The sequence below is a fragment of the Leopardus geoffroyi genome, chromosome D4 (genome assembly GCF_018350155.1).
Source record: "Leopardus geoffroyi isolate Oge1 chromosome D4, O.geoffroyi_Oge1_pat1.0, whole genome shotgun sequence".
Classification (NCBI taxonomy): domain Eukaryota; kingdom Metazoa; phylum Chordata; class Mammalia; order Carnivora; family Felidae; genus Leopardus; species Leopardus geoffroyi.
Window position 1 is genome coordinate 56,837,675 of NC_059342.1, and position 15,607 is coordinate 56,853,281.

At 41.0% G+C, this 15,607-nt stretch overlaps 1 protein-coding gene and 1 long non-coding RNA gene across 11 annotated transcripts in view; one reads left to right on the forward strand and one right to left on the reverse strand.

Moving 5' to 3' along the window:
* LOC123593089 overlaps positions 1–15,607 on the forward strand; it is a 179,505-nt gene that overhangs the window by 135,959 nt on the left and 27,939 nt on the right. For all 5 annotated transcript variants that reach the window (XR_006710114.1, XR_006710111.1, XR_006710110.1 and 2 more), the window contains one exon: positions 1,349–1,444. This is a non-coding gene — a long non-coding RNA (uncharacterized LOC123593089). The remainder of the gene's footprint in view (positions 1–1,348; positions 1,445–15,607) is intronic.
* FAM205C (family with sequence similarity 205 member C) overlaps positions 12,532–15,607 on the reverse strand; it is a 32,615-nt gene continuing 29,539 nt past the window's right edge. For 5 of the 6 annotated variants that reach the window (XM_045468624.1, XM_045468621.1, XM_045468626.1 and 2 more), the window contains one exon: positions 12,532–13,078. In XM_045468624.1, coding sequence (XP_045324580.1) covers positions 12,642–13,078 — 437 coding nt within the window. In that variant the 3' untranslated portion in view covers positions 12,532–12,641. The remainder of the gene's footprint in view (positions 13,079–15,607) is intronic. The other variant, XM_045468622.1, reaches the window with a different exon arrangement.

The following is a 15,607-nucleotide window of genomic DNA, read 5'->3' on the forward strand; positions in this document are numbered from 1 at the left end:
CCTGAGCCAAAGTCAGATGCTTAACTAAATGAACCACCCAGGTGCCCCTATTAATTTTTTTAAGATGAGACTATAATATTATTTTTGTAACTTGCAGTTTTTCACTACTACATTTATATATTATTATCATCCTTCCAGGGATTCAGCCTGGACAGGGAGGGGCAAGTATAGATAGGGTGGCAATGGGAAATTAGGCCAAAATAGCGATGAAGCTATGGAAAGGAAGATGAGATGCAGAGGATGTAGGAACTTAGGGGCAGGGATATTTTACCCAAAGACCTACAGAGTAGAGAGACTACAGTTTTGAGTGGACAAGTAAAGATAACTGAGCCCTTGAATCTGAGCATCTCCAACAGGTTGGGAATTTGAATAGGGCAGGGAGTTTCCAATCATGCTCATGGAATCCTCGTCCCCTTCTTGCAAGAGGCTGGCATGACCAAGTTGAACAAGAGCAAAGAGATGAAGGCTCATACACTCACTCCTGTGCTCAGAGTATTCTGTAACTTCCCTGCCAGGGTGAGCAGGAATTAAAGTCAAGTAGTTGTGGTCAGTTGTTTGAAACTTCCATTTTTCCATGACAGACATCTGCTGGGGGCAGGTAGGAGCCTGTGGGGGACCATGGAAAGGACCTGCTCCACCTAAGCCAGGATGTGTGCACATTAACCTTGGCTTTTCACTTGATGCTGCTGTGACCCTTCTGAGTCCTGGACATCCTCCTACGTGGCTCTCTGCCCAATTTCCCCCAGGCAGGAGGATGTGCCTGTCATAAGACCTCCTATGATCTCTTGGATGCTTTACAAAAACACTTGGAGGGTGTTGCCTCAGCAGGATTGGGCCTTGTGCCTCCTCACCTGAGGGCCACAACAGTATCTGGGCCCCCATCCCTTAGGCACACACCATTTAGGGGAGGGGCACATTCATGCCTCTTCCCATCCTGTATTTTCTAGCTAGCAGCGGACACATTGTGCCGAGTGCTGGGGTTCTATCAATGGAAGAGAAGTCTTGCCACCGTCTCTTGATTTGATGAGATGTTGAGTCATCCTGGATTTCCTTAGGAATCGGTGAGGCAAGAGTGTCCCACAGTCCCCCATACCACATCATCGGGAGACTACAGCACTTCCTGCACTTCCTCTAGCTTTTGGCTCCTGTGTGGTAGGTCAGAAGGGGGAGAAAACAGTGGTGCCACCTCCTGAGAAATACGAGGTGTCCAAAAGAGAGATTCATCCCATTCACTCACAGCAGTCTCTGTCTTTCTGTCAGGTCTGGTATGTGTGATTCAGTGGGAATAGGAAACCAGGAGTTCACTTTTGAGATTAATATTGGACATCCATGTGTTTATTTTGATTAGACAATTTGGGCATGTGAGACCGTCTACCCTATGAGATCATGATCTACATGGAGGCAAGGCCTATGTCTTGGTGACTGTCATAGTTCCTGAAAGATAGTAAGTACTCAAATATTTTAACTGTTGAATGTAAGATGCCTTTCAAGGTCATTTTTATTGTGAAACCTTTATGTGACCCCATCCTCGTCAGCTGAGTACCTCCTCCTGGGACAGGACTCCACACATGATAGCACTCATCACACTAATGTAATAGTTTATGTGTCTCCCCAGCCCACTCTCATGGTTCATGATTTTAAATGCATCTTCATCTATCTATCTATCTATCTATCTATCTATCTATCATGTATCAATCAATCATTATCAGTGTATATCTATTTATCTAGTTGTCTGTCTGTGTGCCAGATCTCTTCTCTGAACTACAAGGTCCTATGCCCAAATCATCTAATCAACAGATACACTTGAAAGTCCAAGATCTATCTCTGTAAAAGTGAACTCCTGATTACCCCACTACCACCAACACCACTAATCACACACACCACCCTACTCCTGTCCTAGCATTTCTCACATCAGTTAATGACAACTCCATGTTGCCAGATGTTTAGGCCAAAACATTGGTGTTATTCTTGATGTTTTATTTCTTCTAACTGTCCACATCCAATCTATCAGTAAATGGATATCAGTATCCTATTGTCTCTACTTCAAAATGAATCCAGCATCTAAACACTTCTAGTCTCAGGGAGCCTGGGTGGTTCAATTGGTTAAGCATCCGACTTTAGCTCAGGACATGACTTTGCAGTTCATGAGTTCGAGCCCCGCGTCGGGCTCTATGCAGACAGCTCAGAGCCTGGAGCCTGCTTCAGATTCTGTGTCTCCCTTTCTCTCTGCCCATTCCCTGCTCACTCTCTTTCTCTCTCTCTCTCTCTCTCTCTCTCTCTCTCAAAAGAAATAAACATTAAAAAAACACTTTAGTCTCCTCTGCTACTATCATTACTGGAATAATTTCATAACTAATCTCCCTGCTTCTACCCAAGTCTTTACCCCCAACACTGTTGTTAACAACACAGACTAAGTGATCCCTTTAAAACATTACTTAAGAATTCTACTTTTTAAAAATGTTTTTTATTATTCTGCTTCAATTAAACCTAGATTATTAAAAGTATAGTAATTTCTGGTGCTGATGTAAATAACATATTTAACTTACACAATGTTATGAATTTTTGTACACGTATTTTAAATATTCTTAACATTTTTAATTACTTTAGCATTGTAGGAAAATTCAACTATGACAAACTTAATAAAATCATGTGTATATATGGGGGAGAGGGAAAGCCTACTGGTATTATACCTGATATTGCATTAAATCTATAGATCAACTTGGGGAGAATTACAGCATCTTAACGTTACAGTCTTAACATCATTGAGTCTTTCAGTCTAGGAACAAGGTATATCTCTCCATCTATTTAGTTCTTTAATTTCTTTCAGCTATGTTTTCTGGTTTTCGATGTTCTTGCACATCATATGTCAGATTTATTTATTTATTTAGAGTATAGTGATTTATTTATTTATTTTTAATTAATTTATTTTTTAATATGAAATTTATTGTCAAATTGGTTTCCATACAACACCCAGTGCTCATCCCAACAAGTGCCCTCCTCAATGCCCATCACTTTCCCCTTCCTCCCACCCCCCATCAACCCTAAGTTCTCAGTTTTTAAGAGTCTCTTATGGTCTGGCTCCCTCCCACTCCAACTTTTTTTTTCCCCTACCTCTCCCTCATTGTCTTCTGTTAAGTTTCTCAGGATCCCCATAAGAGCGAAAACATATGGTATCTGTCTTACTCTGTATGACTTATTTCACTTAGCATAACACTCTCCAGTTCCATCCACATTGCTACAAAAGGCCAGATTTCATTCTTTCTCACTGCCAAGTAGTATTCCATTGTGTATATAAACCACAATTTCTTTATACATTAATCAGTTGATGGACATTTAGGCTTTTTCCATAATTTGGCTATTGTTGAAAGTGCTGCTGTAAACATTGGCGTACAAGTGCCCCTATGCATCAGCACCCCTATATCCCTTGGGTAAATTCCTAGCAGTGCTATTGCTGGGTTCATAGGGTAGGTCTATTTTTAATTTTTTGTGGAACCTCCACACTGTTTTCCAGAGTGGCTGCACCAGTTTGCATTCCCACCAACAGTGCAAGAGGGTTCCCGTTTCTCCACATCCTCTCCAGCATCTACTCTCCTGATTTGTTCATTTTAGCCACTCTGGTGTGAGGTAATATCGTAGTGTGTTTTTGATTTGTATTTCCCTGATGAGTGACGTTGAGCATCTTTTCATGTGCCTGTTGGCCATCTGGATGTCTTCTTTAGAGACGTGTCTATTCGTGTCTTCTGCCCATTTCTTCACTGGATTATTTGTTTTTTGGGTGTGGAGTTTGGTGAGTTCTTTATAGATTTTGGATACTAGCCCTTTGTCCGATATGTCATTTGCAAATATCTTTTCCCATTCCGTCGGTTGCCTTTTAGTTTTGTCGATTGTTTCCTTTGCAGGGCAGAAGCTTTTTATCTTCATGAGGTCCCAATATTTCATTTTTGCATTTAATTCCCTTGCCTTTGGAGATGTGTCGAATAAGACATTGCTGCAGCTGAGGTCAGAGAGGTTTTTTTTCCTGCTTTTTCCTCTAGGGTTTTGATGGTTTCCTGTCTCACATTCAGGTCCTTTATCCATTTTGAGTTTATTTTTGTGAATGGTGTAAGAAAGTGGTCTAGCTTCATCCTTCTGCATGTTGCTGTCCAGTTCTCCCAGCATGATTTGTTAAAGAGACTGTCTTTTGCCCATTGAATATTCTTTCCTGCTTTGTCAAAGATTAGTTGGCCATACTTTTGTGGGTCCAATTCTAGAGTCTCTATTCTATTCCATTGGTCTCTGTGTCTGTTTTTGTGCCAATACCATGCTGTCTTGATGATTACAGCTTTGTAGTGGAGGCTAATGTCTGGGATTGTGATGCTTCCTGCTTTGGTCTTCTTCTTCAAAATTACTTTGGCTATTCGAGGCCTTTTGTGGTTCCATACAAATTTTAGGATTGCTTGTTCTAGCTTTGAGAAAAATGCTGGTGCAATTTTGATGGGGATTGCATTGAATGTGTAGATAGCTTTGGGTAGTATTGACATTTTAACAATATTTATTCTTCCAATCCATGAGCATGGAATGTTTTTCCATTTCTTTATATCTTCTTCAATTTCCTTCATAAGCTTTCTATAGTTTTCAGCATACAGATCTTTTATATCTTTGTAAATTTGTTCTTCCTATACAGGAGCATGGAGTCTTTTTCCATTTTTTTGTGTCTTCTTCGATTTCTTTCATAAGCTTTCTATAGTTTTGAGCATATAAATTTTTCACCTCTTTGGTTAGATTTATTCCTAGGTATTTTATGGTTTTTTTTTTTGTGCAACTGTAAATGGGATCGATTCTTTGATTTCTCTTTCTGTCGCTTCATTGTTGGTGTATAGGAATGCAACCAATTTCTGTGCGCTGATTTTATATCCTGCAACTTTGCTGAATTCATGATCAATTCTAGCAGTTTTTTGGTGGAATCTTTTCGGTTTTCCATATAGAGTATCATGTCATCCGCAAAGAGTGTAAGTTTGACCTCCTCCTGGCCGACTTGGATGCCTTTTCTTTCTTTGTGTTGTCTGATTGCTGAGGCTAAGACTTCCAATACTATGTTGAATAACAGTGGTGAGAGTGGACATCCCAGTCTTGTTCCTGACCTTAGGGGGAGAGCTCTCAGTTTTTCCCCATTGAGGATGATATTAGCATTGGGTCGTTCATATATGGCTTTTATGATCTTGAAGTATGCTCCTTCTATCCCTACTTGAGGGTTTTTATCAATAAAGGATGCTATATTTTGTCAAATTCTTTCTCTGCATCTATTGAGAGGATCATTTGGTTCTTGTCATTTCTTTTATTGATGTGATGAATCATGTTAATTGTTTTGTGGATATTGAACCAACCATGCATCCCAGGTATAAATCCCCCTTGGTCGTGGTGAATAATTTTTTTAATGTATTGTTGGATCCGGTTGGTTAATATCTTGTTGAAGATTTTTGCATCCATGTTCATCAGGGAAATTGGTCTATAGTTCTCCTTTTTAGTGGGGTCTTTGTCTGGTTTTGGAATCAAGGTAATGCTGGCTTCATAGAAAGAGTTTGGAAGTTTTCCTTCCATTTCTATTTTTTGAAACAGCTTCAAGAGAATAGGTGTTAACCCTTCCTTAAATGTTTGGTAGAATTCCCCTGGAAAGCCATCTGGCCCTGGACTCTTTGTTTTTTGGAGGATTTTTGATTACTAATTCGATTTCCTTACTGGTTATGGGTCTTTTCAAATTTTCTATTTCTTCCTGTTTCAGTTTTGGTAGTGTATGTTTCTAGGAATTTGTCCATTTCTTCCAGGTTGCTCATTTTATTGGCATATAATTGCTCATAATATTCTCTTCTTATTGTTTTTATTTCTGCTGTTGGTTGTGATCTCTCCTCTTTCATTCGTGATTTTATTTATTTGGGTCCTTTCCTTTTTCTTTTTGATCAAATGGTTTATCAATTTTGTTAATTCTTTCAAAGAACCAGCTTCTGGTTTCATTGATCTGTTCTTTTTTTTGGTTTGTATAGCATTAATTTCTACTCTAATCTTTATTATTTCCTGTCTTCTGCTGGTTTTGGGTTTTATTTGCTGTTCTTTTTCCAGCTCCTTAAGGCATAAGGTTAGGTTGTGTATCTGAGACCTTTCTTCCTTCTTTAGGAAGGCCTGGGTTGTTATATACTTTCTTTTATGACTGCCTTTGTTGCGTCCCATAGGTTTTGGGTCGTGGTGCCATCATTTTCATTGAGTTACTTATACTTTTTTTATTTTTTATTTTTTTTAATTTTTTTAATGTTTTTTTTTATTTTTGAGAGAGAGAGAGCGCATGCCCGCATGTGTGCGAGCATGTGAGTGGGGGCGGGGCAGAGAGAGTGGGAGACAGAATATCCAGAGCAGGCTCTGTGCTGCCAGTGCAAAGCCTGATGTGGGGCTCGAACCCATGAGCTATGAGATTGTGATGTCAACCGGTTGGATGCTCAAGTGACTGAACCACCCAGGCGCCCCTGACTTCCATATACTTTTTAATTTCGTCCCTAACTTCTTGGTTCCCCATTCATTCTTTAGTAGAATGTTCTTCAGTCTCCAAGTATTTGTTACCTTTCCAAATTTTTTCTTGTGGTTGATTACAAGTTTCATAGCGTTGTGGTCTGAAAATATGCACGGTATGATTTCTATCTTTTTCTACTTACTTAGGGCTGATTTGTGTCCCAGTATATGGTCTATTCTGGAGAATGTTCCATGTGCACTGGAGAAGAATGTATATTCTGCTGTTTTAGGATGAAATGTTCTGAATATATCTGTTAAGTCCATCTGGTCCAGTGTGTCATTCAAAGCCATTGTTTCCTTGTTGATTTTTTGATTAGATGATCTGTCCATTGCCGTGAGTGGGGTGTTGAATCTCCTACTATTATGGTATTACTATTGATGAGTTTCTTTATGTTTGTGATTAATTGATCTATATATCTGGGAACTTCCACATTTGGCGCCTAAATGTTACAATTGTTAGGTCTTCTTGGTGGATAGACACTTTAATTATGATATAATGCCCTTCTGCATCTCTTGTCACAGTCTTTATTTTAAAGTCTAGATTGTATGATATAAGTATGGCTACTCCGGCTTTCTTTTGTTCACCATTAGCATGATAGTTCTCCATCCCCTTACTTCTCTTCATCTCCTACTCTCAATCTGAAGGTATCTTTAGGTCTAAAGTGAGACTCTTGTAAACAGCATATAGATGGATCTTATTTTCTTATCCATTTTGTTACCCTATGTCTTTTGATTGCATTATTGAGTCCATTGACATTTAGAGTGAGTACTGAAAGATATGAATTTATTGCCAGTATGTTTCTTGTAGAGTTGGAGTTTCTGGTGGTGTTCTCTGGTCCTTTGTAATCTTTGTTGCTTTTGGTATTTACTTATTTTTATATATATGTATATGTGTGTATACACACACACGTATATACACACATATGTATATTATATATACATGTATATATACAATATATGTATATATATTTATATGTACGTATATGTGTATGCGTATGTATACATATATATGTGTATACACGTATATGTGTATATATGTATAATATATATATATATATATATATATATATATATATATTTTCATCTTTTCTCCCCTCAGAGAGTCCCCCTTAAAATTTCCTGAAGGGCTGGTTTAGTGGTCACAAACTCCTTTAATTTTTGTTTGTCTGGGAAACTTTTTATCTCTCCTTCTATTTTGAATGACAGCCTTGCTGGATAAAGAATTCTTGGCTGTATATTTTCCTGTTTCAGCACATTTATTATATCCTGCCACTCCTTTCTGGCCTGCCAAGTTTCTGTGGATAGGTCTGCTGCAAACCTGATCTGTCTTCCCTTGTAGGTTAGGGACTTTTTTTCCCTTGCTGTTTTCATGATTTTCTCCTTTCCTGAGTATTTTGTGAATTTGACTATGATATGCCTTGTTGATGGTTAGTTTTTGTTGAATCTAATGGGGGTCCTCTGTGCTTCCTGGAATTTGATGTCTGTATCTTTCCCCAGGTTAGGAAAGTTTTCTGCTATGACTTGCTCACATAACGCTTCTACCCCTTTTTCTCTCTCTTCCTCTTCTGGGATCCCTCTGATTCTGATGGTGTTCCTTTTTAATGAGTCACTGATTTCTCTGATTCTTAAATCATGCTCTTTTGCCTTAATCTCCCTCTATTTTTTCTGCTTCATTATTCTAAGTTTGTCCTCTGTATAGCTGATTCTCTGTTCTGCCTCATCCATCCTTGCCACCACTGCATCCATCTGTGATTGCGCCTCAGTTATAGCACTTTTAATTTCATTCTATTTTTTAACTCTTTTATCTCTGCAGAAAGGGATTCTAATCGATTTTCTGTTCCAGCTAGTATTCTTTTTATCGTGATTCTAAATTCTGGTTCAGACATCTTGCTTGTATCTGTGTTGGTTAAATCCCTGGCTGTCATTTCTTCATGTTCTTTCTTTTGGGGCAAATTCCTTCATTTTGTCATTTCGAAGGGAGAAAAGGAATTAATGAGGTAGAAAATTTTTAATTAAAAAATTAAAATTATAAAAATATTAAAATTAAATACACACACACACACACACACACACACACACACACAAATCCTTTAAATGATTCTAGATCCGAGGTGTGTTTTGGTCTGGGTGTTGAAAATGGTTTGAGAGATTAAAGATAAAAAGGGGTGGGGGGGAATAAATCATTTGAGAATTTGAAAAAATTAATACACTGAAGTAGACTAAAATGAGATGATGGGAGTAAACTAGAATTTGAAAAAATTTACACAAAGTAAAGAATATAGTAGAAAAAAATTAAAGAAAAATATTTTTAATAAATGTTAAAAATAAAAATGTTTTTTTCTCTTTCTGTATTCAAGAAAAGAAATTAAAAAGAGAAAAAAGAGAAAAAAAGAAATTGTTTGAAAGTTTTAAAAAGTTTAGTCTACACTGTAGTAGACTAAAATAAGATGATGGAAGTACAATAGAATTTGAAATTTTTACATAAAAGGAAAAAATATAGTAAAAAAATTAAAGGAAAATATTTTTAATAAAAATTGAAAATAAAAATGAATTTTTTCTTTCTGTATTGAAGAAAAAGAAGTGAAAAAGAGAACAAAAAAAAAGAAAGAAAGAAAATTGGATAGATGGACCTAACAGATTGAAACAGGACTGAAATTACTTTGTTTTCCCCTATGTACTTTATAGTCCATAAACTAAGTAGGCAGGGAGACTTGTGTTCTTGAATAGCGAGGTTTGCCCAGTTGGGCAGGGCTCAGTGTAACGGCTTCGTTCTCCATTAGATGGCGCTACTCGCCTACTGGGTGGAGTGTTGTGGTGCTACTAGGTGCGTATGTACATGCGCAGGAGCGGTGAAAATGGCAGCTACCCAGTCTCTAGTATCAGAACTTTGTTCTCCCTGATCAGCAATCGCGCACCCATCCTCTGTCTTCAGCTTTCGTCCACTCCCTGCTTTTTCACTGCCCATGGCCAGTCCCCAGGCAGTAACTCTCTCCCAAGTTTTGTCTCAGATGTGGCTGTTTTCCCTGGTCCCTTACTTCTGAAGGACTGTGGCTTTGACCCGTTCTGCCCCTCTGTGGGAGGGTCTCACCGAGCAATGACTGAATGTCGACTGCACCCAGGAACACCCACTGGACCCTGTTGTTGCCGGTGCCCCGAGACTGCAGCCAGGTGCCAGCCTGCCCCAGAAAAAGTTCATGAGATAGTGTAGCAGCAGCTTTTCAGGGATTATGGAAAATCACAACACACATCTGGCACCAGTCTTACCCCCCTTATGACCTTGTTCCAGCACCAGTGAATGCAGCCATTCTCTGGTGTATGGTGGGCTCAGGTTGCCTCACAACCTCTACCAAATGTCCTTCCAGCAGTGGAATGGCTTCTCCCCGTGAGGCCAAAGGACCTCCCTGACCCCACTCTGCTCCTGGGGATTTGCCCTTCCCACCAGAGCACCACCAGGTATCAAGCTGCGGAGTTGCAGACTCTCTGAGCTCCCCATGTTTACATCTTAATGGAATTTAAACCCTCTCCTTTCTCCTTTCTCCCTTTTTAGTTTAGTCCCTGTGGCTGTTTCCAATTTTCCACTTTTTCTCCAGCTGCTTTTGGGGAGGGATGCTTTTCCCATATTCTCCACCCCCCTTCTCCGTGTTCTCTCCACCTGCAAAAGCACCTTCCTTCCCGCGGCTTCTCGCTCCCCAAGTTCACCTCTCCACATCGTGTACCTGCTGAATTCTGTGGTTCAGGTTGTGCAGTTTGTTGTTAATCCTCAGATCAGTTTTCTAGGTGTGCAAGATGGTTTAGTGTTGGTCTGGCTGTGTTTCATGGACGTGAGACACACAGAAAACTTCCATGCTGTTCTGCCATCTTGGCTCTTCCCTGTCAGATTTATTCTTAAGTATTTCCATACATTGATGTTATTGAAAATGGTATTTTTTGAAATTTTAACCTCTATTTCATTGTGTATAATAGAAATAAAATCATTTTTATATTGAAAAATAAAATAAAGTAAAACATTAGTTAGATCTAAGGAGATCTTCTAACAGCAACTTCCATTTACTGAAAAAATCAGTGTCTTTGCATTGATCTTCTAGGCCTTTCCCCATTTGGCCCCTTTACTGCTCTGACCTTGTCCTCTATTACTTTCCCCCTAGATTACTCTGCTTCAGGCTCACTGTCCTTCCTTGGAATACCTCAGGCATGCTCCAGCCTCCAGACAATTCATGTTTCTGACTTGAAATTTCCTCAGTCATTCAAGTGATTTATTTTCTCATCTCTCTCTAGTCCATGCCCACGCTAATTTTTTAATGAGACCTGGCTTGAACCCCCTATTTAAAACTGCACCCCACCTAAGTCTTCCCCAAACCTCTTATCCTGATTTTTTGCATACATTTGGTCATCTTCTACATATTATATTTTTAAATCATGCTTCTTTTTCTTTTTATTTTATTTTTTTTTTCAACGTTTATTTATTTTTGGGACAGAGAGAGACAGAGCATGAATGGGGGAGGGGCAGAGAGAGACAGAGCATGAATGGGGGAGGGGCAGAGAGAGAGGGAGACACAGAATCGGAAACAGGCTCCAGGCTCTGAGCCATCAGCCCAGAGCCTGACGCGGGGCTCGAACTCACGGACAGCGAGATCGTGACCTGGCTGAAGTTGGACGCTTAACCGACTGCGCCACCCAGGCGCCCCTAAATCATGCTTCTTTTATCTTCTTTCCTAGTGTATCATCAATATAAGCTCATTAAAGAATTTGTTTTTTCCTCTTGTGTTCATTGCTGTATACTCAGTGCCTATACAAGTATGTGGCATATAGTAGGTGCTCAATATTAGTTGAAGGAATGAAAAACTGCATGAGTGAATGCCACCCATTCTCCATCTTGGCAACTTCATTTTGATCCCTCAAACATTTTAATATGCCTTTGATTGATTATAAGCACTTCTCTAGCAAGTCACTGTTCTCTTACATAGCATGCCTATTTGCTTGACACCATACATTTGCTCATTTTGTACTCTCAGCATGGGGAAACCCAGAGACCCCCCATGTGCTTCCTGGCTAACTTCCTCTTACCCTTTGAAGCTCAATCTACATATCACCTCTTCTAGGAAAATTTCCATAAACCCCCTCCTCCTGCCAAATTAGGTTAAGTTCCCTCCTGGGTATTTTCACCTACTTCCTCTACCAGTTCTTATCACACTGCTTTTAGTTAATTTTTATTTGACTATATACTCCGTGATTCCATGAACTCAATGGAGGAAGTCCTGTGTAGTATTCACTATTGTGTTCCTTGTATCTGGCATATTACCTGGCACATAGTAAGGAGGTGAATATTTGAACTGTTGATTGAAAGACTCAGGTCAAAGTCATTTTTATTGTAACCCTTTTGGGAACCTTCTCATCAACTGATCTTCATTCTAGCAGGCATTTATCCCATCCAACTGAAAGGCAATGGGGATCAAATTGGCAACAGGCTACAGCAGACTCCCAGATGGGTTAGCCCTTAAATATTTAATGAATAACAACAGGGCACAAAGAGGAGAGATCCCATCATTTGCTCCTGGCACATGTCATATTATATATGTGCTTTTGTGTTTATCAAGGATGGAGCACTATGATACTTCCTAAAAACCTTCCCTTCAGATTGTGGGCATATATAGAAGTTATTGGTGAATTATGCCTATAGGCCAAAAATGTACTACGTTCCTGGCCACTACTTCTTATACTGTCATCATGCCCACATTGTTTCTCTGGGACCCATAGATGGCATGGCAAGACATGATAGAATTCAAGCCTGATGCACCTTCGATGCACCTTAGACAAGGGTCTTCCTTCTCTGCTCAAGTCCCTCTATCTACAGTCCAAGGTGGGACTGAAAGAGTGGTGTGAAATGCTGACCTATCTGAAATATGAGTCTAAGCTCCTATGCCATATAGGAATTACTATCTACCCTCTCTACTTTCTCCATCACATACAGCCTTGAAAATAAGGAGGACAAACAGGTGGTTCTTTGCTTAGAGGTATAGAGTATATTTGGAGAGGGTCCTGCTTCACCTGCACATTAACAGAAATGATGATGACAACCTTTTTTCATGGGAATGCAGAGGATTGGGAACCTATGAACTCCTTTTTCCTGGATTGGGTATTCTCTTGTATAGACCAGTACCTTCTGCCAAGGTAAGAGCTGAGATCTGGGGTGGATGTTCTGGTTGAGTGTCACCAGTCAGCTGAGAACAGTGCTTGGAGTTGTTGTGGGGAAGGCCCAGGAGCCAAGAGCATCTGGACTGAAGGGGTTGTTGCTTGAGTTCATTGTCCTGAAATTGGGGGACATCAAAGAAGGTTATGCCCTCCTCTTCTGTTTTTTTCTCCCACTTGGCTCCTCTCACAGGGTGTTTGGTGGAGGGTGGACTCTTCTCAACCTTTTTTGTCATGGTGTTAGCCACTGTCTCATCCTTAGAGAGAATGGATTCCTTATGCCCTTGACCTTTCACCTCGGGGTTAATCCAGTGTGGAAAGAGCTTCATCTTATTTCCCAAGCAAGTTTCTGCAGCTTCTAGAAGAATGGGATCTTGTGAATATGGGCTGCTTTTATCAGATCCTACAGCTCTTGACCACAGAAAGTGTAGCCCTATAAATTTTGGCCCTTCAAAGTTTGGATCTCAAAAATGTAGTCCCTTTAAATGCTGAGCTTGTAAAATTTGGCCCAGCAAATAATTGCCCAGTAAGTTGATAATGTAAGGTCTGACCCATTAAGCTCTGGTCACTCCAGTTTTGGCATTCTGAAGAATCCTTGTTTGGGTGAGGTCATTCAGCTTGCTTTAACAGCTTTACAGACCATTCTCATCTGGCCTTTTGACCCAAGGTATCCTAGGGGATGCTCTAGGAACTAACAGTGAGGAAGAAACTGGTGAAGGTGCTGAAAGGAATCAATCAGCTGAGAGTATGGAAATGGTGGCTCTGCAGACCCAGACAGATTCTTGCTAGTTCCAACTCACTCAAGGCAACCGTCCTGACCTAACTGAAATTTTACTTACGAAAGATCCTGAGAGGGGCACCTGGATGGCTTAGTCAGTTGAGCATCCAACTTAAGCTCAGGTCATGATCTCACAGTTCGTGGGCTCAGGCCCTGCACTGGGTTCTGAGGGGCTCTGTGCTGACAGCTCAGAGCCTGGAACCTGCTTGGAATTCTGTATCTCCCTCTCTCTCTGCCCCTCCCCTGCTTGCGCTCTGTCTCAAAAGTGAATAAATGTTTAAAAAATAAATAAATAAATAAATAAATAAAAAAGAAAGATCCTGGAGATACATTTGGGAAGTCAGGGGCTTTGAGGGTTCTATTTATAAGAGTCCCTCCTAGCCCCTGAACCTCAGCAGAGTAAATGTTTTATCCAGCTGGGGACAGCCTCACTGCTGGACTCCCTTGTTTGTGACTCTCTTCTGCTTCACTTTTCCTGGGTCCTCTGTTTTCTCTGCTGGGCAGGGAGTTGTCCTCACCCTTGCAGGGGCTAAGGGTTCCAGGGTTCCTCCAGGTCAAGGTTGTTCACACTGACCTCCAGCTGCACACAAAGCACCTGGGCCCCTTTCATGTCCCCACTGGGTTGTAAGATCTTGGAGGCCCAGTGGGCAGGACCATAAGGACTAGCATGCTTTTGGTTCCCTGACACTGCCTTAGTTAACTGCAAGCTCTTCTTTAAGGTGGACCATTCTGGAGCACATGGAACACCTGGTGGGATGGGAAGATCCTGAAGCAATGTTTTTCCTTCACTGCTTAAATTTTCTTTAATGTTTTATTTATTTTTGAGAGAGACAAAGAGAGAGAGAGAGAGAGAGAGAGAGAGAGAGAGAGAGAGAGAGAGAGAACAAGCAGGGAGGGGCAGAGAGAGAGGGAGACATAGAACCCAAAGCAGGCTCCAGGCTCTGAGCTGTCAGCACAAAGCCCAACACGGGGCTCAAACTCATGAACTGTGAGATCATGACCTGAGCCAAATTGGACACTTAACTGACTGAGCTACCCAGGCGCCCCTCTTTGGTTGTTTAGACTCCTAAAGGACTTGTAGCCACAGATATTCCTTGGGACAGCCACAAGTTGTTCCTTGGACTCCCTTGTCTTTGTAGGACTTCCCAAATATATCTCCAGGAATTTCTTTTTCAGATAAAAATTTAGTTTCACCAAGATGGGTATTTTGAATGAGCAGGGCCAGCAGGATATCTGGCTCTCTAAAGGCACCATCTCCATTCAACTATATTTAAGTCGCTGCACACTGTCTGCACAAGTCTCATTGGCATCTGGAAAGCCTGACCCAGGACTTATACATTGCTTTTTAGGTGCTAGTGAGCCATAGGTTCTACTGGGCCCTCAACAGCCCCAGGCATATCTCTATGATTGCAAATTGGCTAGTGAATTCCAGGGCTATGGCCTTGAAGAAAGCCGCATAATAAGGAGCTGAAAGCCCTGACAGGGAGGCCAAAAATTGTCTCCAGTTTCTCAGTGGCTTCTTGGGAAGATACCCAGGCAGGTGCTGATCAGGATGATCAGTGACAGCATCAGGTGAGGCTTGTTGCTACTGATCAAGGCCTATCAGAATTAACTACATCAATCCCTGATCCATGTAGAGGCTGATTGCTCCATGTCTAGGAACTTACTTTCTGGGGCACAAGGGAACCTAGCTGCTGCCAGGACCCTTGGAATGTGGCAGACCCAATGATTTGCAGTCCCACAGCTGCAAATATGGGCAGGAACAATGCCCTAGCAGATCTTCCTACACTTATAGTAAATGTAGCTCTGCAACATTGCCTTAGCCTGGGCAAGCAACTGTGAACTGTCCCTGCTGCCACAATGGATCAGAACAGGTCATTGTCCCCACTGGCCTCTAGGTCTTAAAGCTACAGGACACTTATGCTGGTCAGTGTGCTGCTCTGGGGCAGGGGCTGCTGGTCAGCAGGGGACAGGAGCAACTGGATGGACTTCTGGATATCTGGGGCAGGCCCCAGCAATAGTGAATCAACCTGCTAAATCAACCACTTCTGAAGGGAGAACTCTAGCAGCTCTGAGCATGTTCTAGGGAAACACCACCTCTCTCTTAAG